The 26,263-nt window shown below is 42.2% G+C and overlaps 1 protein-coding gene and 1 long non-coding RNA gene across 3 annotated transcripts in view; both read left to right on the top strand.

The window, feature by feature from the left end:
- Positions 1–21,374, top strand: LOC117502479. Of its 2 annotated transcripts, none has more exons than XR_004558309.1 (4): positions 1–298; positions 620–826; positions 11,164–11,274; positions 21,199–21,374. It is a non-coding gene; the product is annotated as an uncharacterized LOC117502479 (long non-coding RNA). The 2 variants fall into 2 exon arrangements; XR_004558310.1 differs by lacking the exon at positions 21,199–21,374 and adding an exon at positions 12,072–12,303.
- A 4,468-nt stretch (positions 21,375–25,842) lies between these two features.
- The window catches only part of phactr4a (phosphatase and actin regulator 4a), a 22,851-nt gene continuing 22,430 nt past the window's right edge, over positions 25,843–26,263 (top strand). The window contains 1 exon segment of the mRNA XM_034160424.1: positions 25,843–25,884. Within this exon segment, the coding sequence (XP_034016315.1) occupies positions 25,843–25,884 (42 nt within the window).

Genomic DNA, 26,263 nt, shown 5'->3' with positions numbered 1-26,263 from the left:
CAGTTGCTGCGATGTGCGCATGTGCGCCGCTATTTAATCTCCGTATCGAGTTATCGTGTTGACAAAGAACTTTAAAGTGTGGGAATTGACTTCTCACTTGGAATTTGGAGATTTTTTTTATTTTTATTTTATTGTATTTTTTGGATGGTTTTCGCACAGTTTAATCGTTCCTCTTGTTTGACAACGTGAGTTTCTGGCGTAAAAGGTGACAAGTGACGTTAGTTCCGGCGACAAGTGTCCGAAGAAATAATTAGCGACACAGAGTAAAAATAAAAACAAGAGAATTTTACCAGAAAAGGTAAGAACCGTTTGTTAGAATAAATATGAGTTTTGTCAGTTAGAGCGGAGAGGCGCTTTTCTTGAGTTAACACAGATAAAAGCCGTCAGGCAGCACCCACCTGTTGCTATGTGCTAACCGGTGCTAGCTGACAGGAGCTGCCGGAAAAACAAAGTTCTCTGTTCGGGCTGTAACCATAATAGTATTTATCTGTGGTGGTTCTGAGTAACTTCGCCGGTTCGGGTTGTTGGTATTATAGCTGTACTTGTATTACACTGTAATACCTGGTGTGTGTGTGTGTGTGTGTTTTTTTTTTTTTTTTTTTTTTTTTTTTTTTTTTAGTTGAGTTTTGGCGTGAGCAGCATTCCATCTGTAGGCAAGTCTTGTCCTGTCTCGTCCCGACTTGTCCCGTGTGTCCTGACAGCAGGCAGCACGCCCTGTGGGACAGACAAAAGCAGCTGCAGTTTGTTGTTTGTTGTCGGTGGGTCTGTAATCAGGTCAGTTGTTTGCAGGGCCTGACTTCACACCAGGGCTCCGAGGAACACAGAGGTGAGTGTTGTTTTGGAATGAGGTTGTTTCAAGAGACTGGCATTGATTTTCACTGTGCTTAAAAGCTGTGTACACCACTGACGTGTAAATTAAGCTTTAGTACACTCCTATTTGCACCAACCTCATCTACACACATTTAATGTATAATATTAAATGCAGGCTTCCTCTGCTCTTTCCGGGTCAAATTCGAAAAGCGTTCTGATAGTCATATTTCACAGCTAAATATTTGATCCAAACTAGCAATATTTTGAAGTTTCTTAGTGCATAAACTGCCCACACCATCCCAAAATGCAATATGGCTGCCTCTGGTGGTGCATATTGCGTGATATGGATGAGTAATATACACCAGGTGGTGCAAATTACACATCCGTTTGCGCAGTATGCACAACATTGTGCATATTGTGCATATTGTGCATCCATATCTCGCAATATGCACAACCCGTGGTGTATATAGCCAGTCTGTTGCTTTTAAGAAGCGGAAATGCATTTATTGCTGGTAACTAAAGCTTATTTGATGCGTATTTTAAATAGTAGCTGCATAACTGAATTGAAATAGGTTTATTGTTGTAATTTTGTTACCTGTCTTATTTACATGTTGTGAGTTCATCTCGTTTTGTTGTTAAAGGGCAGACAAGACTATTAAAAAAAAAAAAAAATCTATATCAGATTATAAATCATTTCTTCCAAGTCTTTTACTTGTGTGGGCCTTGATATAGTTGATAAAAGGGTTTATGGTCTACTCATATCACCTACCAACTCGTTGCACCTTGGTCAAGTCATAGCATGTGATGCTAAGACTTGACTGAAAGCTCTGGTAAAAGTAAATAAACTGCTGTACATGTCTGACGCCCATCGTAGGCAGTCCTTGTTTGCGCAGACGTGGACTGCATCATGTTGTGTTGAAAAAGAGTTTGTGATTTGTGCGATTTACTGCTTGTTACTCAGTCAGCAAGTGTAACCTAAACACTGTTCAACACGCGGGATAACACCACTCTAAACAAACATTAGCCTGCTGTTACGCTAACAGACTTTAAAATAAAGTATGGGCACAAATTTACATTGATCAAACAAATAAATCTTTGCAACTATAATACACTGAATTTGCTTGCCGATTTGAAAAATTTCTATGACTTGACCAAGGTGCTACATGTTGGTAGGTGATACGAGCTGACTTGATACAGATAAAAGTAAAATAAGCTAGAGTGTATTAGAAAAATGTGTGGCAGATCCACAGCCATTTCATCTAGAATCATGATCTCACCTTTGGGACCTACCTTTAGCTGCCTGAAGTCAAAATATTTGATTGGCTGAAAGCAGCGGTCCTCATATATACAGTGTTTGAAATATTAAAACCTTTCACACATGGAGTAAATACAAAGTCTTTATCCGACCTGTTTGTTTCAGTTGGATTCATCATCACAGCCTGACAAAAAGTTATCTGTCAGATTTTGGAAAAAGATGTCTGAAAATACTTTAATTCCTTGTCGTGGCTGAAGAAATGTGGCATTTTTAAAGAAGTCCCTCTGTGTTTTGTGTGTTTCTCACCACAGCCTAAACCAGAGAATGCCATCTCCTTGCGCCACAACAAGACAGTCACCTTATTTTAAAAGTGGAAATAGTCATAGTGCCTTATTCATTCACATCAGCGTCTATGGCAGACATCAGTCATTCTTCAGCATTCTGCACATGATGAAAATAATTCCCCTGATCCACCAAGACAAAAATAAAATGTTAAATTACTCTGTTTGGCCTTCGTGTGGAGAAGAGACACCGTGCGACAGCGTACGCTTGCTCAGTGATGTGCTCGTCAATATTTATGTGTTGGCTGGGAGTGGAAATGCAAACCAAGCCAGATTTAACTGTTCTGACCTGTACGGTGGAAATGGGACTGTCAGCATACGCTGGCTAAATTGTCCTGGTGTGGCAGGTTCCTAAGATTCTTTTTTTCCAGTCTCATTTTCATCGCTGTATCTTGAAATGTTTCATTACTTTTGCAGTGCCATGTTTCACCAGCCATAACTAAGATTTTTGCACAGTACTATAAATGTTGTTTGTAGTGAGTCCTGGGCTTGGAAGCGGCACTTTACACTTGCAGCTGAATTGAGTGGTCAGTTGAAGTTGTTGAGGATTTTCATGGACCTCACAGAACAGACAGGGATGTTCTATTTGTTCAGTTATCATCTAGCTGTTGACAGTGGCTCATTCCTGCTTGCTCCCAAACAGACTCCAGTTCTTTGTTTGTCATTGGCCACGCTGTGGAATAAACTCGGCACAAAGGCTAATCGTGCTCCTGCATTGTGAAGTGCACTCTTTGTCTCTGAGCTGTGTCAATCCAGTGGCTTGAAGTACCGTTGCAGTTCAGATAACAGCTGATTGTAAACCCTGAGTCTGCATAAAATATGTTTGATATTCTCTAAAGTGTAAAGTGCTTCATGTAGCGGTCTTAGTGGATTTACTCTTCTCAGGCTGTGCAGACTGTTATCACAAAAACCCTTGTATTCCATTAGAACTGTGTATGAAGTGTGCTGAGTGCCGTCTGAGCCTTCTAAATGCAACTGCCTCCAAACCATTTAGTGACTTGAGTAATCAGATAAAATGAAACACCACAGGAAGATGACGGATGATGTGCTTGAGGGAAAATCATTCCAGTTTGATGTCCTAAAGGAGAGATAATTGGAATTTTGTGTGTGTTTATTGTTACACTGTATGATATTGACTTGTAAAGTGCAACGTCTTCTAAACCAGTTTTATGGAAATTCACAGCAGTGGCACACAATGTGAAGATACAGGAAAAACATACTAATTATGGTCCCACATTTTCAAGGGGAGATAATTGGGAATTCTTTATTGATTTATTTATTTTACATACCAGATTTGTCAGTTACTACAGGTGTCTTTAGGAGGTTTAGTCACCCAGGTCATTACTGGACTTTTTTAGGTCCTTGAAGATGTTCCATACTTTTGGCAAATCACTTTTTCAAAGAGTGAAATGTCTTCAAGCAACTAAACAATTCCAGTGGACCTGACTCAACTTATGTGGATACATGCGAAGAGTTTGGCAAACAAAATATTTTCTACTGCTGATATACACGCAGTCAACAGTTAGTACATTTTTTGAGCTTGTTAGTTTTCATCATTTCACAATAACTCATTATACACTGTGTCTATTTTTGTTAGTTTTAATGATGAACATTTGTATGAGCTGATTGAGCATTAAATATCATGTTGATCAGGAGGAAAATATCGAATATATAGAGTTCTTTTTGTCATTTCTTCTTGGATGTTTTTAGCCAATATTCTCTGAGTACGTACCATGCAGTCTTTGCTGTTACCCCAGTCTGCATTTTGGATCCTCAGGGGTTTCTGTGGAAGTCATTACATCAGTATCTTGGCTTCTAAGAAATTTTGATGTGTCCAGTTCTCACATACACAATAATTCAAGATAGAAAGCAGAGTTCACCTGTCTGTACTCACAAGGAGATGCAGCAGTTTTCTAGCTTGGCAGATAGTTCTGGAGGAAATCACTGAAGAAATTAACACATTGAAAATATGGTTTGACCAAAACAAATTGTCATTTAAACTTACATAAAACAGGGATGAAGTGGAGGTGTAGGAGTCACTAGGTGTTCACGGGAAACACTTATTTATGTTCATTGTTAGTTGGTTTTATATTTTCTGTTGTTTTTAATCAAGTTCTTTTTGTCTCTTTCCCTAAAATTGTATTGTAGCATTAGTAGTTATTATTACTATTATTGGTGGTATTGTTGTTATTAATATATAAACAAAAATAAATGTAAAAAATATTTCAATTTGTAATACATTTGACTCTTTTATGTCAAACACTGAGCCATTAATTATTATACAGAAACAAATGCACACAAACGTGCTGAGATGCGAACAGCTTAATGCTAACTTTAACATTGAAAATGCCATAGACATGCTAACGCGTTAGCATCAGTCCCGTTTTTAAGTTAGAAAATACATCTGTCAGCTGTTTCAGAAGACCATAACAGGTCAGTTTAACATAAAAAAAGGTAAATATTACTCACAGACTCGTTGGGGTTTTAGTGGGGAATCATTAAGACAAAGTGAAATAAAATAAAGAACTAATGAAGCAGTGAGTCGGATCAATGCTTCATTGCTTCAAAGAAGAGCCATTGCAGAAACGGTTGATTACAGGACCCTGCAGGGGTTCTGTAATCAATGTAGAGACATGATCATTTTCCCAACAAACACCCCCCAAAACAACGGCCGCTCTGAAAGGCTGTGGATGTCGGTGGATCGAATAATTTCTTAACAATACCCGAAAAGAACTGGTTATCGATACCCAACTTGCTGATTGAAAGGATGCCGGTGGGGGCACCTGCCATCCTTTCAGTCAGCAAGGATGACCATCTTTCTCTTGCTGTCATAGGCGCTTGGAAAACTCTGCATTATGCTGGCTGCACTGTCTGAGGTTCGCACACCTGGAACCAGCCAGATGTCAGTAATCCTAGCGTGACTATATCAAAACTAGCTGCAACTGTCTCTGTACTCTGTGCTCCTCCTCCCGAGTGACCGAGCTCGGTCACTCGGGAGGAGCTCGGAGTCGAGCCGCTGCTCCTCCACGTCGAAAGGAGTCAGTTGAGGTGGCTCGGGCATCTTTTCCGGATGCCCCCTGGACGCCTCACTGGAGAGGTGTTCCGGGCACGTCCCACTGGGAGGAGGCCCCGGGGAAGACCCAGGACATGCTGGAGGGACTACATCTTTCGGCTGGCTTGGGAACGCCTTGGGGTTCCCCCAGAGGAGCTGGGGGAGGTGTGTGTGGATCGGGAGGTCTGGGCGGCTTTGCTTGAGCTGCTGCCCCCGCGACCCAACTCCGGATAAAGCGGAAGAAAATGGATGGATGGATGGATGGATGCATGGATGGATGATCAGAAACAAATCAGAGGTCTTCACAGGTTTCATGAATCAGATGTCCTACTTTCTTTTTGTAACTTTTTGAAGAGTGTTTTGCTCCCCATTCAGGGTGTAGGTTTCTGTCAAGGAAATATAAGAGGTGTGCACATGTGCTCAAAACAAAGTACTTATGTTGGATTCTTACCAAACCTGAAAGTCAAGCTGCACTCTCGCCTGCAGGTCTTCAGGTTTACTTTTTTTTTTAAAATGTCGACTTGGACAACAATCATAGAAATTATCATATAGACCTTGGTCAGTAAAAAAGTGTTTTCACTTTTGTGTTTTCCATGTATTTTTTTTTATGTATGTGCATGAATACATTCAGTCAAACAAAATCCAGCCTTGAATCATAACATTAGAAAACTGAGGCCAGGATGTCATTTTGCCAACTTTTGGAAGCTCTGACATAATGACAGGACTGTGATGATCCAGTACCTGGTCACATGGTGTCCTAAGGTCTCTGGTGTCACACGGCAGAGACGGTCAGCTGTTGTTGTTTGTACGCAGTGCGTCTGTCTGCACATAACTCACTGTAGCCTTTGCGCTGCTGTTTGTGTGCAGCAGTAAGTTGTTGTTCTTGAGTAGAGACGCTCAGCGAGCCCCTGTGCACTGATGATATCTGAGAACTGAATTGGGTTGCTGTAGTGCTGAACGTTGTCTAGTGAATTATTTGTGAGTTTGTGTGTGTATTAACCTGTTTGGAAATGAGTAATAAAGGGATTCCACTGTCTAAAAATAAAATTAAAATTAGGAAAAGGCTTACTATATCTATTTAAGTTTGATATTGTGACTTTGTTTGCCACTCCAAACCACAACTCATGTTTTGGCACCCTGTCATAAGCATTGTCCAATTTCACACATGGTTTACTTCTACCTAACTGTTGCACTTCATCAAAACACTGTCAAAGCAAACAGTGCATTTACATATACAGCTGTTTCTTGATACAAGGCCATATTGCTGCTCATAGATCTTCTGCACTTCTCTCCATGTGGCTTCCACTTCTCTTCTCCACAGCTTGATTAACCTTTTGCTCGTGTAGTTACTCTGTACCTCACACTGGGAGAGGGGAGTCTGGATTTTAAATATTTACATCAGTTGCACATGATCAGAATGTGTCCAGATAACATAAAAAAAAAAAGTTATTTGGATTTTGACACGTCATCTGGACAGAGCTGTGTTATGCCGCGTTCACACCGGGCGCGACACGAGCAACAGCAGCAACAGGTTGCCATGTAATCCCTATGGAAGGACGCGTTTTGGCGCCAAGCTGCGCAGCGCGACGCAATGGATGCGAATGAAGTGACGCGAGTGAAGCGATTGGTGCGTTTGTGGCGCGATATTGCGTGGCGTCACGTCGCGTTGCCCTCCTCCCCAAGTTGAAAAATCGGAACTTTTTCGTCTTGTCGTGCAGCGATGATGTCTGGAGTTTGACTGAGTTGGATGTGAACATGTCCTGTCTCTGGTAGCAGCCTGTGAGCAGGACTTATGTCCCTTTTGTCCTTTATTTCACAATTATGACAGAGTTTTTGGAGCGAGCAGCAGCCCCACAGCAGGGGGAGCGGAGATTTTTATTTTCTTTATTTTGTTTGTTTTTTTTTTTTTTACGTGCGAGTGAATTGTCCGTGAAGATTATTTTATTAATTAACTACACAGATGTATAATAAAACAAATGGTGACTGGTTTCTAAACACAATTATGACAGAGTTTTTTGGGGAAGAGCGAGGAGCAGCCCCACAGCAAGCAGCAGAGGTTTTTTTTTTTTCTTTATCATGCGCACGCGAGCGAATCGTCCCTGAAGATTAATTTATTAACTACACAGGTGTATAATAAAACAAATGGTTTCTAAACACAATTATGACAGAGTTTTTGGAGCGAGCAGCAGCCCCACAGCAGGGGGAGCTGAGGTTTTTTTTTTTTTTTTTTTTTTTTATTGTTTACATGTACGCGCGTGAACAGGACAGGAGGTCCTCAAACTGGGTCCCGCAGAGGCGGAAGGACCGCTGAAAGCAGCCATCATCCAAACGCAGCTCCTGCAGCAAATAATGATGCTCCCCGAATTGGGAACGTCTCATGACGTTTGTCAGCTTTCCACAACAACTCGCTCTGTGTGATCAAGGTCCGTCATGTTAACTTGACTGACAGCCGGAGCTGGCGCGTGAATGGAAGCTCCTCCTACTTGATGACGCACTGGGGCGAATTTTTGCAACGAAAGCAGAGCGACACACGGGTGATGGTGGCGCGTCCGTCACCACGTGACCAAAGCGAATTTGTGGCCTCTGGTTGCGCCTGGTGTGAATGCGGCATTAGACTTCATAGCTGTCCCGAGTACCTCTTTACTAATTAAAGGCCTTTTTATGTTTCTGTTTCTCCGTGGCCACACAATTGCTTCAGTGCAGTTGTGAACCTTTCACAGTTCTCCGTCTGGGTTGACACGTTGGTGGTAGAGTGCCTTGATTGGAGAGAGTGGAGACATGGCGAGTCAAAAAAAATCGGTCGCATGACTTATGGTGCCATCTTGGGTTCAAAATAGCATTGGCTGTTAATGTGTCTGCATGTAAATCCAGCTATTTTATTTATTTATTCACTGAAAATGACGGGTTGCTGTGCATTTGGATGCACAAATAGACACAACAAGGGCTTGAAGGTGTACAGATTCCCTACAGAAGAAAAATTTGGGAAAATAAAGTCAGCCGTGTGGGATGGAAACGACTTAATCATCAAAGCTTTGAGAGGTAAATTGATTGTTCAGTCCCATGTACAGTAAAACTCACTGAAACCGTCTTTGTATAAACCAGATTTTCACAGTCACCAGACAAAAAAAAGTCCCAAAGTTTTTGTATTGTTTTACGTGTAATAAACATTGTATATAACTGATTTTGTACAGCAGATTTTTTTGCTCGCATCCCATAAAATGTCCCATCTGATAATCAGACTGACTCCAAATATGAGTAAATTAAGTAAAAATTTTTTTTTTTGTGCATTTTGGAAATGTGGAAATACACTCCTTCTTTAAAATGGTACATGTACTCGGGGTGGGTGTGCCATGTGGTGTAGCAAGAGGTGAAACCTCAGCCACTGACCCAACAATGGTCCCGCATGTATATAAACATATATACCATTAATCAGATTTATTTCATCCTTTTACACTTGCGTGTGTTTCAGCATTCTAAAGAACTAATTTCTTAGAGAGTGAGCGCTGTCTTTTCTCTATAAAGTCTGTTTTTTTTTCCCCCAAGACCTGCCATTTCTCTTTTCTCCACTTAGAAAGAAATCCAACGTATGAACTGAAATCATGTAAACCAGGTTTTTCTGATTATCAGATTCCTGAAGTGCATGTAAACAAGACCAGGTTATTACAGTTATCTGATTACTAACCGTTATCTGATTATAATGGTCATGTAAACATGCTCCACTACAGGGAGCTCAACTCGACGGGGGAGCTCATCTCCTGTGATCTGGCTGTGTGGGGGGGGGGAAGCGCACCCTGCCACAGGTTGGGAGGGGGATCAATCGGTCCAGTATTAAAATGGGGAAAATCAGCTACACATTGTAAGCCTATGAGGCAAACTTACAGTCTCATAGTAAACTTCTTATCACCTCTTAAGAGGCAAAAATGTCTGTAGTGTCAGGTAGCATGGAAAGGATTCCTTTAGCAGTAACTGTAATGAAATATCTTAGAAAGAGCCTCATTTGAAGTAAATGTAATAAAGTTGAGCATGAAATTTTGTTTGCGTTTCGGAACGACACATACACCTGGAGTCTAATCTTTGAAATTCAAGGTGTGTTCAAGGCTGTTCACAGAATGGAAGATACTTCTTATATTCTGAGGGAGGTGATGGCCTAGTGGTTAAGCATTGGCCTTGAGACCAGAAGATCCTCGGTTTTATTCCCAGCCTGACTGGAAAATCACTAAGGGCCCTTGGGCAAGGTGTTTAATCTCCTAGTTGCTCCCAGTGTGTAGTGAGCGCCTTGTATGGCAGCACCCTGACATCGGGGTGAATGTGAGGCATTATTGTAAAGCACTTTGAGCGTCTGACGCAGATAGAAAAGCGCTATATAAATGCAGCCCATTTACCATTTATTTATTTTACTTGTAAGTAACATAAAAAGAACTGGAAGACAAACATTTTTCAGGTAATATTTATGAGTAAGCAATCCCCACCTTTGCTTTATTAGTGATGATGCATCTATCCATTTTCTATACCCACTTACTCCATTTAAGGCTCACGGGAGGTCTGGAGCCTATCCCAGCAGTCGTAGGGGTGAGGCAGGGTTCACCCTGGACAGGATGCCAGTCTGTCGACGTTGATGCGTATCAATTTCAATTTGATAGTCCAATTGGTGATTGACTCATGACAGCATCTTAGTCTGAAAGTCACATCATCAGACAAAAAAGTAATTATGCAATTTATTAAACCTTATAATAATGTGTCTGTACCTGTGTATAAACCCTCATACTCTGATGTTCCTCAATGCTGTACAGTGTGCCACCCCAGTCTTATCTGGTTGCCCTAAATATTACGAGTGAAGCACCGTGAAGCTTGCTGTATGGTACAGGAAGTCCCAAACAAGAAGTGGCAAATTTTTTTCCCATTTCATAGCAAAACTCATTTTAGACATTATTTCAGTCATATTTTGCTGTTGTTTCCACATGAAAATGATTTTATATTAATTTATCTTTTGAGGAAAAATTTAACTCAGAGCAGGTAAAAAACTTGCTGGAGCTGCGAGCCTTCCTTGTACATGTTGTTTTTATTATTTTTTATTTATTTATTTATTTTTTTACGTCACTAAACATGTATAAAAGTCTGCAACATCCAATAGTTGAGGAGTAAAGCATCGACAATTTAATGGTGGCGCAGATGTGGATAAATTCAACTGATGAATGGTTGTTAAGTCTTCAGCCTGCAAAATAAAATTCAAAACCCACTCTGACAATGTTGTTCTGCTGCAATGAGTAGTTTAAATACTTATACCTTCAGATTGCACATCGTTAAAACAACCGTCATGATATTACTGTAGACTATAAAGAGTATGTTGCACACGTTAGGCTCCATATGGACAGATGAACTGCTTTAAATAGCTGTTCTTTTGTAGCTGTTGTACACACATTGAAGGCCAGGACTCGTCAAAGCAGTTGGACTGTGACATAGCTGACTGGGCAGAAACAAAGCGTTCACTCATGTTAAATTCAAAATAATGAATTCTTGAGTTTGTAATGAAGAGAGCGGGCATATGTGTGGTATTTTTGTCAATGCTTGTAACAGTGTTTTGCCTAAAGAAAGGATCATAATGACTTTGAACTTGATTTCACTGGATAAAGGGTTAATAATGAAGCTTTGAACAGTCTCATTGGCTATGTGTCTTACTGCTGTATTCTTTTGTTTGTATTTTACAGGTGTGCCACAATTAGATCACTGCAAAGTCGTTCAGTTGGAAGTTGCATTAGTCACACAGCAGGGATAGTGTGACTCGAGAGTTTATTGAAGATCAGTGATCTTCAGGAACGGTAAGTGTTGTTTTGCTGTTGTACATTTTGTAAATCAGAGTTTGTAGTACTTTATCAGATGTGCACAACCCAAGAAGGTGAAGGCCTCATACGTACAGCTAATAAAGTCAAATACTTACCTGCGAGGCTACAGTGTACCTTTTTGTTCTGCAGTGTACATATTGCACAACCTTTTTCATTCACACAGTCAGGGCTTTATCCTTTGACAGTCCAAAGTGAAGCCTGAAACCGTTCCTCCCATTTAGTCATCACGATCTGCCCACACCTTCTGATTCTGACCAATTATGAACGTGAAGTTTGAATTTGAATCTATTGCCTTTTGTGTTTGTTTGTTTAGCTGCAGTATCAGTGCAGGACATTATTTGTCTTTTATAGACACTGCAGTCACTTACATTGAGCTTTTGCTGTTGCAGTTTGAGCTGAGAAAGGTCAGTGTCTGCTATCGCTTTAAGATAACAACTGCTGGAAACGGTACTCACATGGACAAATACTGGACACTTTTTACAACATTTGTACTTGCTCATTCTGAGTAGGGGCAGACATTATGAACTGACATTAGTATCACTGTATTTGTCACTTTGTGAACTGTCATACTATATTTAGGGAATAACCCTGTTGTGTCTGACTTGCAGACATTCATGCTGGTTATACGGTCGCAAATTGGTCCATGTTAGCGGCGCTGTAAAATGACTATTTGTGACCGTATAGCAGCATGAACATCCGCAAATCATCAGACACAAGGGGGTTATTCCCCTTCTAATTCAGTTCCATCGTTTGCATGGTTTATTTTTCTGTAGGTAATTTGGTTGGCGAGGCTTACCATCGAGCCGAGGCAGCATCGCTCCAACAGCCGTCAGGGCATAGAGTAAGCCATCAAATGTGAAAATTCAGCAAATGTGAAATGGTAATTCTGTATCAGAGTCCACATCGATACTTTGTATGGTAGCTTAAATTCACCCATTTTGGCGTCAGTTTCGGTACGTGACTTTCTCTTGCTCTCAGCTAACACCTAGCAGCATGCGGCCAGTGCACGGAGGACAGGGATGATATTCAACAGGAATGACATCTTGTCAGAACATTGGTCAGGGCGCGGAGTAATACATCCAAATGTGAAATCGTTGAATGTTTTGCCACTGTTACCCCGATATTATACAGTCTGAAATCTCACACGATTAACCAGTAAGATTCGCAGAAAAAAATGTAATTGGATTAGAATAGAGTGTTACTGTTTGGAAAATAAAACTACAATTAAAGAACTTGTAGATGGAGATGGTGCCAGAACCTTTTGGGTTTTTTGCACTGCATATTAGTGATGCCAAACTCAAAATTAAGCTGCACAATGTTGATCTCGAACACTTTGGTTTATTGGTGAGTGGTCGGTACACCAGTGTCAGTCATCACCAGTGTGATCGGGCACCATGATACAGATTGCAAAATACTGTCAAGAACATGATAAATCATAAGGGATTATTAACTGAGTGTAAGGTCTGTACAGGAAAATATCAGACTGAGATGTAAGTATGGACCAAGCGTTGGCATTAGCGAGGTCTGTGCAAAAATATAGAGGTCTGATATTCCCATACATAGCGAGTTGGCGAGGTTAATAATTCGTAAATTATATGGCCACTATATATTGTGCCACTGATGTGGAGGAAAATAAAATAAAAACCAGCTGTATAATTAGTGAATATCACTGGGTTGACATATACTCAACAAAAATATAAACGCAACACTTTTGGTTTTGCTCCCATTTTGTATGAGATGAACTCAAAGATCTAAAACTTTTTCCACATACACAATATCACCATTTCCCTCAAATATTGTTCACAAACCAGTCTAAATCTGTGATAGTGAGCACTTCTCCTTTGCTGAGATAATCCATCCCACCTCACAGGTGTGCCATATCAAGATGCTGATTAGACACCATGATTAGTGCACAGATGTGCCTTAGACTGCCCACAATAAAAGGCCACTCTGAAAGGTGCAGTTTTATCACAGCACAATGCCACAGATGTCGCAAGATTTGAGGGAGCGTGCAATTGGCATGCTGACAGCAGAGTGTAAATAATACATGAAAGGGGACGCAATAGAGAAGCCCGCGGTAAAAAAAAAAATGCCATTCACAGGATTTGAACCTGCGTGCTCTGATTACCAGACGGAAACTTTACCACTGTGCTACAATCACTGTCTTGTAACAGAAGCGTGCAATGGCTAAAATCAACAAGCAGATAAACGTATTTTCTAAAAAAAAAGAAAAAAAGCGTTGTGATAACTGACCAAACTGTGTTTGGTTTGGCGTATTTCTGCTGATACGTGACTGAAGGTGGCGTATTTGTCGCACTGTTGGGTTGTCCTGGTAATTCAGCTTGCCGCTCACAGCCCTCAAGGCCTGCCATGCATGTCCTGTCAGATGTGACATTCACATCACCTGCTGCATGTCCACATGACCTGATGGTCCATTTTTATGTATTTCCACACAAGCGCACACACACACACACACACACACACACACGTGCGTGTCCATCAAAACATGGGATGTGTGCTGCAGCTGTGATGTCCAGAACTGGAGATGTCTCAACATCTGTGGGCAGCCAACCACACCCCCTGTCCGTTCAGCAGACAGACCAAGATGTCAGCCTGTGATCAGATGAGAGATGCCTCCCTGCGGTGGGGGTGGGGGGTGGTGGTGCACGAACCACACGTACACATGGGTTGGGGAGCACGCGAAACACACGCACGCGTGTTGTGGGGGGAGCTGACACTCCGGCATGCCACGTGCACTCGGCATCTTCAGTCGTGATGCACTTAGACAGATTTCCCTTCCAGCTCCACAGTGACTGTCTGCCGAATGGCCACACATTTTCTAAGTGCCAAACGAGCGGTGTTAGATGTTTGTGTGTGTCACCTGGAATTTGGTTTATACCAGCCGCGAGAGGGATCGATGGGCTCACAGAGCGCACACTCTGTCTTTCAGCTGCTGTTGTGCGCATATAGTTGTAGCAACAGGTGGACGGGGCAGCTACGATTTTACACGTTTTGCACACCATTCCTGCTTCATGCGCACTTTATGCGCAAATGTGCGCAATTATTCATAACCATCCCAAAGACATATCTTTATGTTCGGCTGCCTTCAGTAATGCTGGTATTTGGTTAGACTCTTTCTCTCCGATCTCTCCGAGTTATTTTCATTAGTTACTTCCTCCAAACCATCAACATGTCTATTAGACCCCATTCCTACCAGGCTGCTCAAGGAAGCCCTACCTGTTATGTGTCGACGCAGATTGAGGAGCAAACCTGCGTCAGACAGGACCCAGCACTAAAAATAACCAGAAAGCGGTTCCTTCAACAAAAAACAATTTATTTTTCACCTGTGCCTAAATAAATTATACAAAAAAAACCCCAACCCAATGTCCTTCAAGAGGAGTGACTGCTGGCACGCTCTCCAGTGTTCATGGGGAGAGAAGTCCGGTGCTCCTGGACTCACTACCATCAAACAGACACCCCCCAGGTGGACACGACAAACTGACTCTCTGTTGAAGCACAGAAGATGTGAGGTACGTTAGCAGTTATAGCAATTTCTTTCACAAAACACATGCTATCAGCAACACATCAAGGTCTGTACTTTTTATCTTTATGCACATGAGCAGCTTCTCACAATAAGTGGAGGATCACTTATCCTGCACGCCACAGCAGTGAGAAGCAAGCCACACCATTCTCATCACAATTTCACGTATACTATGCAGCAAAACATCAAGTTACTATCTACAATTAGTCCAACAGTTAATTACCTTTACTGTGTGCTGACAGCATGTGTCCTCACCCTTCCTTGCTTCACAGGCTTAATGTGTCAAACCCAGGTGCGGTCCTCAGCGTCTCACAAACGAACATCACAAGGTCGAGTTCCCGGCAGTTCTGCTTGATTCACACATGCCTTAAAAGCAGAACGCCATCCAATTATCCGCTACAGCTGAAAGTCTTTAGGGCTGCACGTGAGCACCAGTCCCAGGTGCCTCACATGATATTGACGAGGGTGAGGATTCTTCAGCCAGCACCTTTTTTCCACAGACAAATCAGCTTCCATGCCACCTGAGGAGCAAAGAAAAGAAGACAACACCAAAAGCTCCAGCCACACCCCCCAACACACAGCAGTACACCCCCATCAACGGGAAGCCCCCCGGCGACCGACCAGACCAGGACCGAGAACAGCACCTCTCTCCGGGGTTCATACCAGGAAGCAGACAGCACCACGCTCCCGAGGTCCACCACAGACAACAGGACAGGCACCGCAGCTGGAAGGCCGGCTGGAGTCAACAAAAGCCCCAAAACAAACCCCAACAATCCAACACACAAAAAAAACACAAAACCCACCCAACAACCTCCCCAGGGGACCGTCCCATCAAACCCCGGGAAGAAAAAAAAATCATCCCAAACACCAAAACCCAACATAGTCCCACAAACACAATATAAACAGAAATACACGAAAGAAAAATAACAAACAACCCTCCCAGAATGAGCTGCAAAGACCAACCCCCCCCCAGAAGGCCTTCATCGCCTGTTCCAGGAGGAACAGCCAGAACCAAGTTCCCACACAGGTCCCCAGGTGTACATAGAGTAAAACGGCGCCCCCAGGGGACCGTACCATCAACCCCAGGAGGCGCCCCCCCCCCACAACCCCGGAACCCCAGACCCAGGCACACTCGGCCAGTTAGCCCCAAGCCAATTCCCCCCCAGAGGACCGTCTCATCAACCCTGGAGGCGGAACCCGGAAGGAAACAAAACAAAAATCAACCCCCAGAGGACTACCAAAAACAACCCCGGGGGATGGTAAAACGACTCTAAACCCCGTTACCCTCCCCGGCACCCCGAAAGACCCTAGGTCCCACCCAGAGCCCTTCGGCGGCTCAATAGCAGCGAACCGCTCGCAATACTAAGCCGGAGAAGGGAACAGGAAAAAACTAGCCCGGCTCCAACCCCAAGGCGCAGCGGAGAACCGGAAAAACGTCTGGTGCCTCAACTCGACCATACCCCAGCCCCTCGGGAGGGGTGGAACCACCGAAATGGCAAACGGCAACAGATCGGGCCACCCCTCCGACTGAGGTAAGTCCCCGCAGCGCCATACCCCGGCAACACCAATGACAAACGGTACAAAGGCACGCCGAGGTTGGAGTGGAACCGGGCCCTAACCAAAACAAAAAAAAACGCCTCTAACACCCCCCCCCCTAGGTGCAGAGGTCTTCTGAGAATACTCAGTGACCAACCTGCACCACCCCACCACCCACAAGACAAACGGTCTTGGGGCAAGTGAGGCCGGGGTTAGGAATGTAGAGAAATAAAAAACAACAAAAGAAAACGACCCAACAAGCCCAAACAAAAAATACCTAAAAACACATAAAAAAGCAATAAGGACAAGAGTCCAGGCGGACATCCAACCGCCGAACAGCCACTCCTCCCTCTCCAGACAAACCTACAAATCACCAACCAAAAATAGAAAAAAAAAAAAGAGAGAAGAAGAAAAAAAAAAACCAATTACCCGTGCTGGGTTTTTTTTTTTTTTTTCTTTTTCTTTTTTGTATATATGTGTATTATATTGCCGGTCCCAGAACACTTGGAGTCACGTCACCATTATTCTTTTTGACGTCTAATAGTCGGGGCAATACAGAAATCTCTGCTCGACCGAGCTGCATGGGCTCGTCGACAGGAGGAGCCAGAGGTCCCGTCGGGGGAGCCTCAGTGGGGCGAAGAAGAGGCGGCCCAGACCTGTGTCGGGGAAAGCCCCGAGACGAAAAACCCCGCTCTGATGGGCGTCCTCTCTCGCGTCCACGCTCCCTCATCCGATCATCTTGACGAATTACCAACGATATTAGCTCATCTAAATCATTTGGTTCGTCACGGACCGCCAGCTCGTCCTTTAATGACTCATTTAACCCGTCCACAAACACGCCCCGCAAAGCTGCGGCATTCCAACCTGACCGGGCAGAAAAAATCCGAAAGTCCACGGAATACTCCGCCGCACTCCGCCTCCCCTGCCCTAAGATTCAGTAACCGTTGAGCAACGGTATTCGTTTTCACCGGATGATCAAAAACCAGTCGGAACTCCGGGGAGAAACCCTTAAAGGACCCTAACAATGGCGAGTCGTTACTCCACAACGCTGTGACCCAAGCTAAGGCGTCACCTCGGAGCAAATTTGTCACATATGAAACACGGCTCCCATCAGAAGAGAAGGAAGCCGGTCGCTGAGCAAAAACCAGAGAACATTGCATCAAAAACGAAGCACAAGCCTCGACATCTCCCGCATAAGGCTCCGGATGACAGATAATCGGTTCGAACACCGAATCCCTGGGTGACGGAGTTATCTGCCCCGGTATCGCTGATGCCACAGCTGACGCAGCAGGAAGCGGAACGACTTGCGCTGCAAGCTCCGTAACACGGGCGTCTGTTTGTTTAATTTGATTTGCGAGATGCTGTAATTGCTCCCATATTTTCTCCAAGTGTTCTTGGACTTTCTCGGCAAAAGGAACCGCCTCTGCCGCTGGGTCCATTATGGAATGGCCGGGAACTACTGTTATGTGTCGACGCAGATTGAGGAGCGAACCTGCGTCAGACAGGACCCAGCACTAAAAATAACCAGAAAGCGGTTCCTTCAACAAAAAACAATTTATTTTTCACCTGTGCCTAAATAAATTATACAAAAAAACCCCAACCCAATGTCCTTCAAGAGGAGTGACTGCTGGCACGCTCTCCAGTGTTCATGGGGAGAGAAGTCCGGTGCTCCTGGACTCACTACCATCAAACAGACACCCCCCAGGTGGACACGACAAACTGACTCTCTGTTGAAGCACAGAAGATGTGAGGTACGTTAGCAGTTATAGCAATTTCTTTCACAGAACACATGCTATCAGCAACACATCAAGGTTTATACTTTTTATCTTTATGCACATGAGCAGCTTCTCACAATAAGTGGAGGATCACTTATCCTGCACGCAACAGCAGTGAGAAGCAAGCCACACCATTCTCATCACAATTTCACGTATACTATGCAGCAAAACATCAAGTTACTATCTACAATTAGTCCAACAGTTAATTACCTTTACTGTGTGCTGACAGCATGTGTCCTCACCCTTCCTTGCTTCACAGGCTTAATGTGTCAAACCCAGGTGCGGTCCTCAGCGTCTCACAAACGAACATCACAAGGTCGAGTTCCCGGCAGTTCTGCTTGATTCACACATGCCTTAAAAGCAGAACGCCATCCAATTATCCGCTACAGCTGAAAGTCTTTAGGGCTGCACGTGAGCACCAGTCCCAGGTGCCTCACATGATATTGACGAGGGTGAGGATTCTTCAGCCAGCACCTTTTTTCCACAGACAAATCAGCTTCCATGCCACCTGAGGAGCAAAGAAAAGAAGACAACACCAAAACCTCCCGCCACACCCCCCAACACACAACACTACCATTAGTTAATGCTTTGATCTTAAATATGATCAATCTATCTTTATTAGTTGGCTATGTACCACAGGCTTTTAAGGTGGCAGTAATTAAACCATTACTTAAAAAACCATCACTTGACCAAGCTATCTTAGCTAATTATAGGCCAATCTCCAACCTTCCTTTTCTCTCAAAAAATCTTGAAGGGGTAGTTGTAAAACAGCTAACTGATCATCTGCAGAGGAATGGTCTATTTGAAGAGTTTCAGTCAGGTTTCAGAATTCATCATAGTACAGGAACAGCATTAGTGAAGGTTACAAATGATCTTCTTATGGCCTCAGACAGTGGACTCATCTCTGTGCTTGTTCTGTTAGACTTCAGTGCAGCTTTTGATACTGTTGACCATAAAATTTTATTACAGAGATTAGAGCATGCCATAGGTATTAAAGGCACTGCGCTGCGGTGGTTTGAATCATATTTATCTAATAGATTACAATTTGTTCATGTAAATGGGGAATCTTCTTCACAGACTAAAGTTAATTATGGAGTTCCACAAGGTTCTGTGCTAGGACCAATTTTATTCACTTTATACATGCTTCCCTTAGGCAATGTTATTAGAAAGCATTACTTAAATTTTCATTGTTACGCAGATGATACCCAGCTTTATCTGTCCATGAAGCCAGAGGACACACACCAATTAATTAAACTGCAGGATTGTCTTACAGACATAAAGACATGGATGACCTCTAATTTCCTGCTTTTAAATTCAGATAAAACTGAAGTTATTGTACTTGGCCCCACAAATCTTAGAAACATGGTGTCTAACCAGATCCTTACTCTGGATGGCATTACCCTGACCTCCAGCAATACTGTGAGAAATCTTGGAGTCATTTTTGATCAGGCTATGTCCTTCAATGCGCATATTAAGCAAATATATAGGACTGCTTTTTTGCATTTTCGCAATATCTCTAAAATTAGAAAGGTCTTGTCTCAGAGTGATGCTGAAAAACTAATTCATGCATTTATTTCTTCTCGGCTGGACTACTGTAATTCATTATTATCAGGTTGTCCTAAAAGTTCCCTGAAAAGCCTTCAGTTAATTCAAAATGCTGCAGCTAGAGTACTGACAGGGACTAGAAGGAGAGAGCATATTTCACCCATATTGGCCTCTCTTCATTGGCTCCCTGTTAATTCCAGAATAGAATTTAAAATTCTTCTTCTTACTTATAAGGTTTTGAATAATCAGGTCCCATCTTAGGGACCTATTAGTACCATATCATCCCAATAGAGCGCTTTGTTCTCAGACTGCAGGCTTACTTGTAGTTCCTAGGGTTTGTCAGAGTAGAATGGGAGGCAGAGCCTTCAGCTTCAGGCTCCTCTCCTGTGGAACCAGCTCCCAATTCGGATTAGGGAGACAGACACCCTCTCTACTTTTAAGATTAAGTTTAAAACTTTCCTTTTTGAAAAAGCTTATAGTTAGGGCTGGATCAGGTGACCCTGAACCATCCCTTAGTTATGCTGCTATAGACGTAGACTGCTGGGGGGTTCCCATTATGCACTGAGTGTTTCTTTCTCTTTTTGCTCTGTATGCACCACTCTGCATTTAATCATTAGTGATTGATCTCTGCTCTCTTCCACAGCATCTCTTTTTCCTGATTCTCTCCCCTCAGCCCCAACCAGTCCCAGCAGAAGACTGCCCCTCCCTGAGCCTGGTTCTGCTGGAGGTTTCTTCCTGTTAAAAGGGAGTTTTTCCTTCCCACTGTAGCCAAGTGCTTGCTCATAGGGGGTCATTTTGACCGTTGGGGTTTTTCTGTAATTATTGTATGGCTTTTGCCTTACAATATAAAGCACCTTGGGGCAACTGTTTGTTGTGATTTGGCGCTATATAAATAAAATTGATTTGATTTGAAATTGACCAAATTCGCACTATGTATGAATGGCCCTTAACTAAGATAATTATCAAAGGGGTTATAGTGCAAAAACAGTAATACTGTGACATAATACCATCACTGTCCAGAAAGTGACAAATAGTGTGATTATTCATTTTCTGTCATTTCGCCCACCCCTACTCATAGTAAAAGCACTTCCTGTTGCCACACAACATTTGAAAATGGTCTTAAATATCCAGTAATATGGAGAGTGTTCCTGCAGCTACACACATGCACATTTTGACCTCACTGTAGGTATAAAGAACCTTTTAAAATGACTGATTACACAGTCTGTCACTTACCTTAGCCTAGCTGTCCTCAACCCAGTGCTGCTCTCCCGCGACTGAGACATTACAGACTGTCGATGAGGGGTGCATTCTGAAAGACAAGGCCCCTGTAACATAGTATTTGTTCACCAATGTTTTGTTTTCTCAACATTTTTGTGTACACAGACATGTTGTCCACTGAGTTGTTTGTAGCATTAGAAACATACATGAAGTAATTGCACTGTATTGCTGCATTATTGAAATATTAAGAAATTTACAACTATTCACTTTGTTTATTTGTTATAGAACCTGCTGTCTACTGAAGTTTGGACAGTGTCATGGAAAATACTGGTAAGAAATTTTCCCCCTTTTGCTGCTGCCCACCAAAGAGTTTGTTTTTCCGTGTTTATTCACTCCATCCCACCATCCCCAACCTGAATAATAATTTACGTATGTACTTAGTGGGTTGAGATTGTATACCTGACATTGATATGTGTTAATGTAGTAGTTGGCTCTGCCTTTTATACATGCTGTCATTCTAGATTAAAATATAGAAGTTTACAGGTGTGGCTGTTGATAAATAAAACTTTAACATTATGAAAACTAAAATTCAATCCTTATTGTCTTATTTGGCACTTAGGAAGGCACAATTAACATCAAGTTGTTTGCTAAGGGATGTGTGGGCTTTAATTTAGACTTCAGGCCACAGTGAAACGGTCTTTCTCAAAGTATCACAAAGTGTTGAGTCAACAGTGGGGATGTTCCTGTGACGCATTGTGCTGTTGACACCTCTGCCCTGTGATTGGCCGTCACATAGAGGACACACCTGTGGTTGGCAGAGCTGGTTTTGTCTCACTACTGTTCATGGCTTGATGCCAGTTTCACCGCTGACCCGGATCAGATAAAGACGTGACTTTGAGGCAGAGGATACAAGCTGACATTTTGTAGGAACTTGTTTGGAATGGCCGTGCAGTCGGAGTATATTCGTGAGTAAGCTTTATTTAATACTGCTGATAGACTTTATCTTTTAATTGTCCTTTGCTGACTTGAATTAAGTTGCATGGACTGGCCACGAGAGTCACAGATAGGACGGGATGCCGGTCCGACACACGTTACTTTCTCAGCCAATTGAAGTGTTTTGTCAAAGGATGGACAGGAAGCGGGATTCAAATCCAGGTCCATTATCTATTGTGCTACCTGCTTTGCTGGCTTTTCTTGTAAAATATCCTTCAAATAAGTTTCTGTGTCTCATTTGTACAACTGTGTCAGGGCAGGAACAGATGAGGGAAGCTTGATCTACTCGTCCCTGTCAGACCCTGTAGTTTCACTCAGTAAAAGGGACTGGACATTGTCATTGCAGGGTGTTGTTAAAAATCATGTGCTTCTTTTATGGCCTTGGTTTTTGATGCAAAAGGGGTAAAGTCATGAGTTGTGTTTACTCTTGTTGCGTAATTGTAGGTTTTGTGTCATGGTGATTCAGTCAGCACTGGTGAATCATCAGGTTGATATTTTTGCTGGCTGTTGTTACAAATGCTTGTTTCCATTTATTGTTGTGCATTGGAAAAATGAATTTCACCATTGAGGAGTCAAAATTATCGTCCTTGTCTGTACGGTTGTGCCCCGGACTGTGGCAATAATTATTGTCCTTGTACCAAAAGATGGACATTTGGTGTTTCACTCAACATATTCCAGTGTTGGCCATGAATCAGAGCTGTTGCTATAAATGGACTGTAAAGGGAGCACAGCTGTCTTTCTTTCTTTTTTTTTTTTTCCTCTCTCTCTCGTCCCCCTCAGGTGCTCAGTGTCTTGAAGTACAGTATACGAGGTCTGTCCAAAAAGTAACAGACCTTTTTATTTTTTTCTTCAAAAACTATATGGATTAGAATCACGTGTGATTGCATCAGCCAAGCTTGAACCTTCGTGCGCATGCGTGAGTTTTTTCACGCCTGTCGGTTGCGTCATTCGCCTGTGGGCAGGCTTTGAGTGAGCATTGGTCCAGCCCCCTCGTCGGATTTTCATTGTCAGGGAAATGGCTGAGCAACTGCCGGTTTGCTCCATGAAAATGTTTTCAGAAACTGTGACAGACAGTCAGGTGGAAACCATTCGGAAAATTCAGATGGCTTTCGGTGAAGATTCTATTGGCGTCACACAGATTAAGGAGGATTACAACCGGAGTAAAGACGGCCCACAGCGGCGGAGAGCGCACCGTGCTTCGAGCGGCCATCGACAGGCTGAAACGACCACATTATTTCCAAAGTGAAGGCTGTGTTGATCCGGGACGTCATGTGACTACCAGAGAAATCGCAGAAAATGTGGACATCAGCACTTTTGCGGCACATTCCACTGTTACAGGAGATTTTGTAATGAAAGACGTGCAGAGGAATTTGCGCGTCAGGACGGAGCCGCTCGTGGCGCACAACAAGAAACACCTCCGTGTTGGAAGTCTCACAGGACATGTTGTGGCATGCCCAGCTGTTACACAATTTCTCGGATACTCACTCAACTGAAAAGCCACCGAAAGCCGTCTGAATCTTCCGAACGGTTTCCGAACGGAATGGGGCAAAGCTCTCGATTTACCGATCGATCTACATTGCGATCCTCACCTATGGTCATGAGATTTGGCTCATGACCAAAAGAACGAGATCGCGAGTACAAGCAGCCGAGATGAGTTTCCTCCGCAGGGTGGCTGGGCGCTCCCTTAGAGATAGGGTGAGGAGCTCGGTCACTCGGGAGTAGCTCGGAGTCGAGCCGCTGCTCCTCCACGTCGAAAGGAGTCAGTTGAGGTGGCTCGGCATCTTTTCCGGATGTCCCCTGGACGCCTCGCTGGAGAGGTGTTCCGGGCATGTTCCACTGGGAGGAGGCCCCGGGGAAGACCCAGGACACGCTGGAGGGACTACATCTCTCGGCTGGCTTGGGAACGCCTTGGGGTTACCCCGGAGGAGCTGGGGGAAGTGTGTGTAAATCGGGAGGTCTGGGCGGCTTTGCTTGAGCTGCTGCCCCCGCGACCCGACTCCGGATAAAGCGGAAGAAAATGGATGGATGGATAATTAAACTTGATAGATTAGTTCAGTCACATTTGATTTTTGTGAGGATAAGAACATTTCAGTTTATGTTGTTTTTATTCCACTGAAACAAACATATGTGTGTGTGTGTTTACTGTTTATTGATTTGGATCCCCATTAGCTGCAGCTACTCAGCTACAACAAACACAATATACAATAATCAAAAAACAAAAATGCATTCAAAAATATAAAAAAGGAAAAAATAAAACAAAACCAATCAAATGAATCATCACATGTGGTCAGTCCATATACACATAAAGATTTGTCTGTAAATGATCAAAAAAAATTAAACCCAGATTGCTCACTGTGTCAACAGATGCCACTTTAGACGTTCCTTAAAAGAACATTCATTTGAAGTGAGTTTAATGCATTCCAGTTATAAATTCCATTCCTTCATACCCCTAAATATGACAGCGTTCTTTATGGCATTAGCCCCGGCCAGAGGTAGCGTAGTTTCCCACCACAGCATATCTGGTTATGTATGATTTTCTGAACTGAAAGGGAAATTCCTCAACACAATACAAGGTAACTTGGTGACAATAATCTTTCTGGTAAAAATGATCAGTGAATATAAAAGTCTGTCTTTAACTAACTGCCAGTTTAAATTTTTATGCATTATAATGATGTTAGTCCTATAACTGCACTTAAGTGCTATGCGAGCAGCCCTATTTTGAATAATCTGTAATTTATTCATCATTTCACTGGAAGCATTTGACAAAACCTGCTGGCCAATAATACAGGTATACTAGTAATAATGCATTAATAGCATAATTCAATGTTGTACAACTTAAAAACCTTGCATGTCTTCTCATAATCAATAAAGCCCTGCCCATTTTTACTAAAATATTATTTATGTTTTTTTCCATGATAATTTTGAGTCTACCATTACACCCAGCAGCTTAGTCTCCTGTACTTGATTTATTCTCATATTATTAATTTAATGTTTAATATGGTGTTTTTCATAACATGACTAGAGCAATAATCATGCATTTAGTCTTTACTGTATTTAACTCCCTTGTTGCACTCCACATACTACACTCCTGGTGCCAGAGAAACTGCCATTAAAAAACACTGTTTGTGTCCTGTTAGATAACTATAAAAACCAAGTAGTTTCAACCTCTCTGAGCCAATTATCGGACATTTGAGTCAACACCATGGCAGTGGAGTGACTCTTTCTATATGCATGTTGGAAATCTGTGATTAAATTATTCAATGAAAAATGGTTACTAATTTGCTTATATACAATAGACTCCATAATTTTTCCTAACATATGTATAATACTTATGGGTCGACTGTTTGAAGTCGAGAACGGAATTTCCTTATTTTTCAGTAGTGGAACAATTTTAGCCCGTTTCCATGCTTGCGGACATGGGTTGCAAGTAAAACAGAGGTTTATTATATGAGCTAAAACAGGAGCGATACAATCGGCTGCTAGTCTGAGAAGCCTACTGTCAAGACCGTCAACACCCGGGGACTTGTCTTTACATGATTTCAAATATTCCTTTACCTTATTTATACATACTTATTCAAATTTAAACCTGGTGTTTTTATTATTCATTTCTTATTTCTTATCAGTAGATAGGATTTAACACTACTCAGACTAGGCATATTTTCTCTTAATTTGTCTAGTTTGCTTATAAAAATAATCATTAATATAATTAGCAATATCTACTGGCATTATGAATTTATTATTTACCTCAAGAAAGGACAAATTCTATTTTTCTTACCAGTCAACTGATTTAAAACATTCCATTTTTTTTTTTTGCTGTCAGTTCCTCCTTTTTGAACTTGATCCTCAAAAAACATTTTCTTTTTCTTTCTCTTAAGTTTAGTGATAGAGTTCCTCATTTTACGATAAACATCCCAGTCAGATTTATTTCCTGTTATAATGGGGACACAAAATGCTTTACTACACCGCTCAGGGGAAATGGTAAAAATATGATCAGTACATGTTGATATTCTGTCACCATCTTAACATGTATTCTTGTAGGCTTATTAATGACCTGAGTAAATCTGCACCTTACACACACACACACACACACACACACACACACACACACACACACACACACACACATATATATATATATATATATATATATATATATATATATATATATATATATATATATATATATATATATATATATATATATATATATATATATATATATATATATATATATATATATATATATATATATATATATATACATACACAAGGGCTGTCAGTAAAGTAACGGTCCTTTTTATTTTTTTCAAAAACTATATGGATTTCATTCATATGTTTTCACGTCAGACATGCTTGA

The sequence above is a fragment of the Thalassophryne amazonica genome, chromosome 20, assembly GCF_902500255.1.
Source record: "Thalassophryne amazonica chromosome 20, fThaAma1.1, whole genome shotgun sequence".
NCBI classification, from domain to species: domain Eukaryota; kingdom Metazoa; phylum Chordata; class Actinopteri; order Batrachoidiformes; family Batrachoididae; genus Thalassophryne; species Thalassophryne amazonica.
Note: the sequence above shows the minus strand (reverse complement) of the source record. Positions and strands in the feature narration are given on the sequence as shown.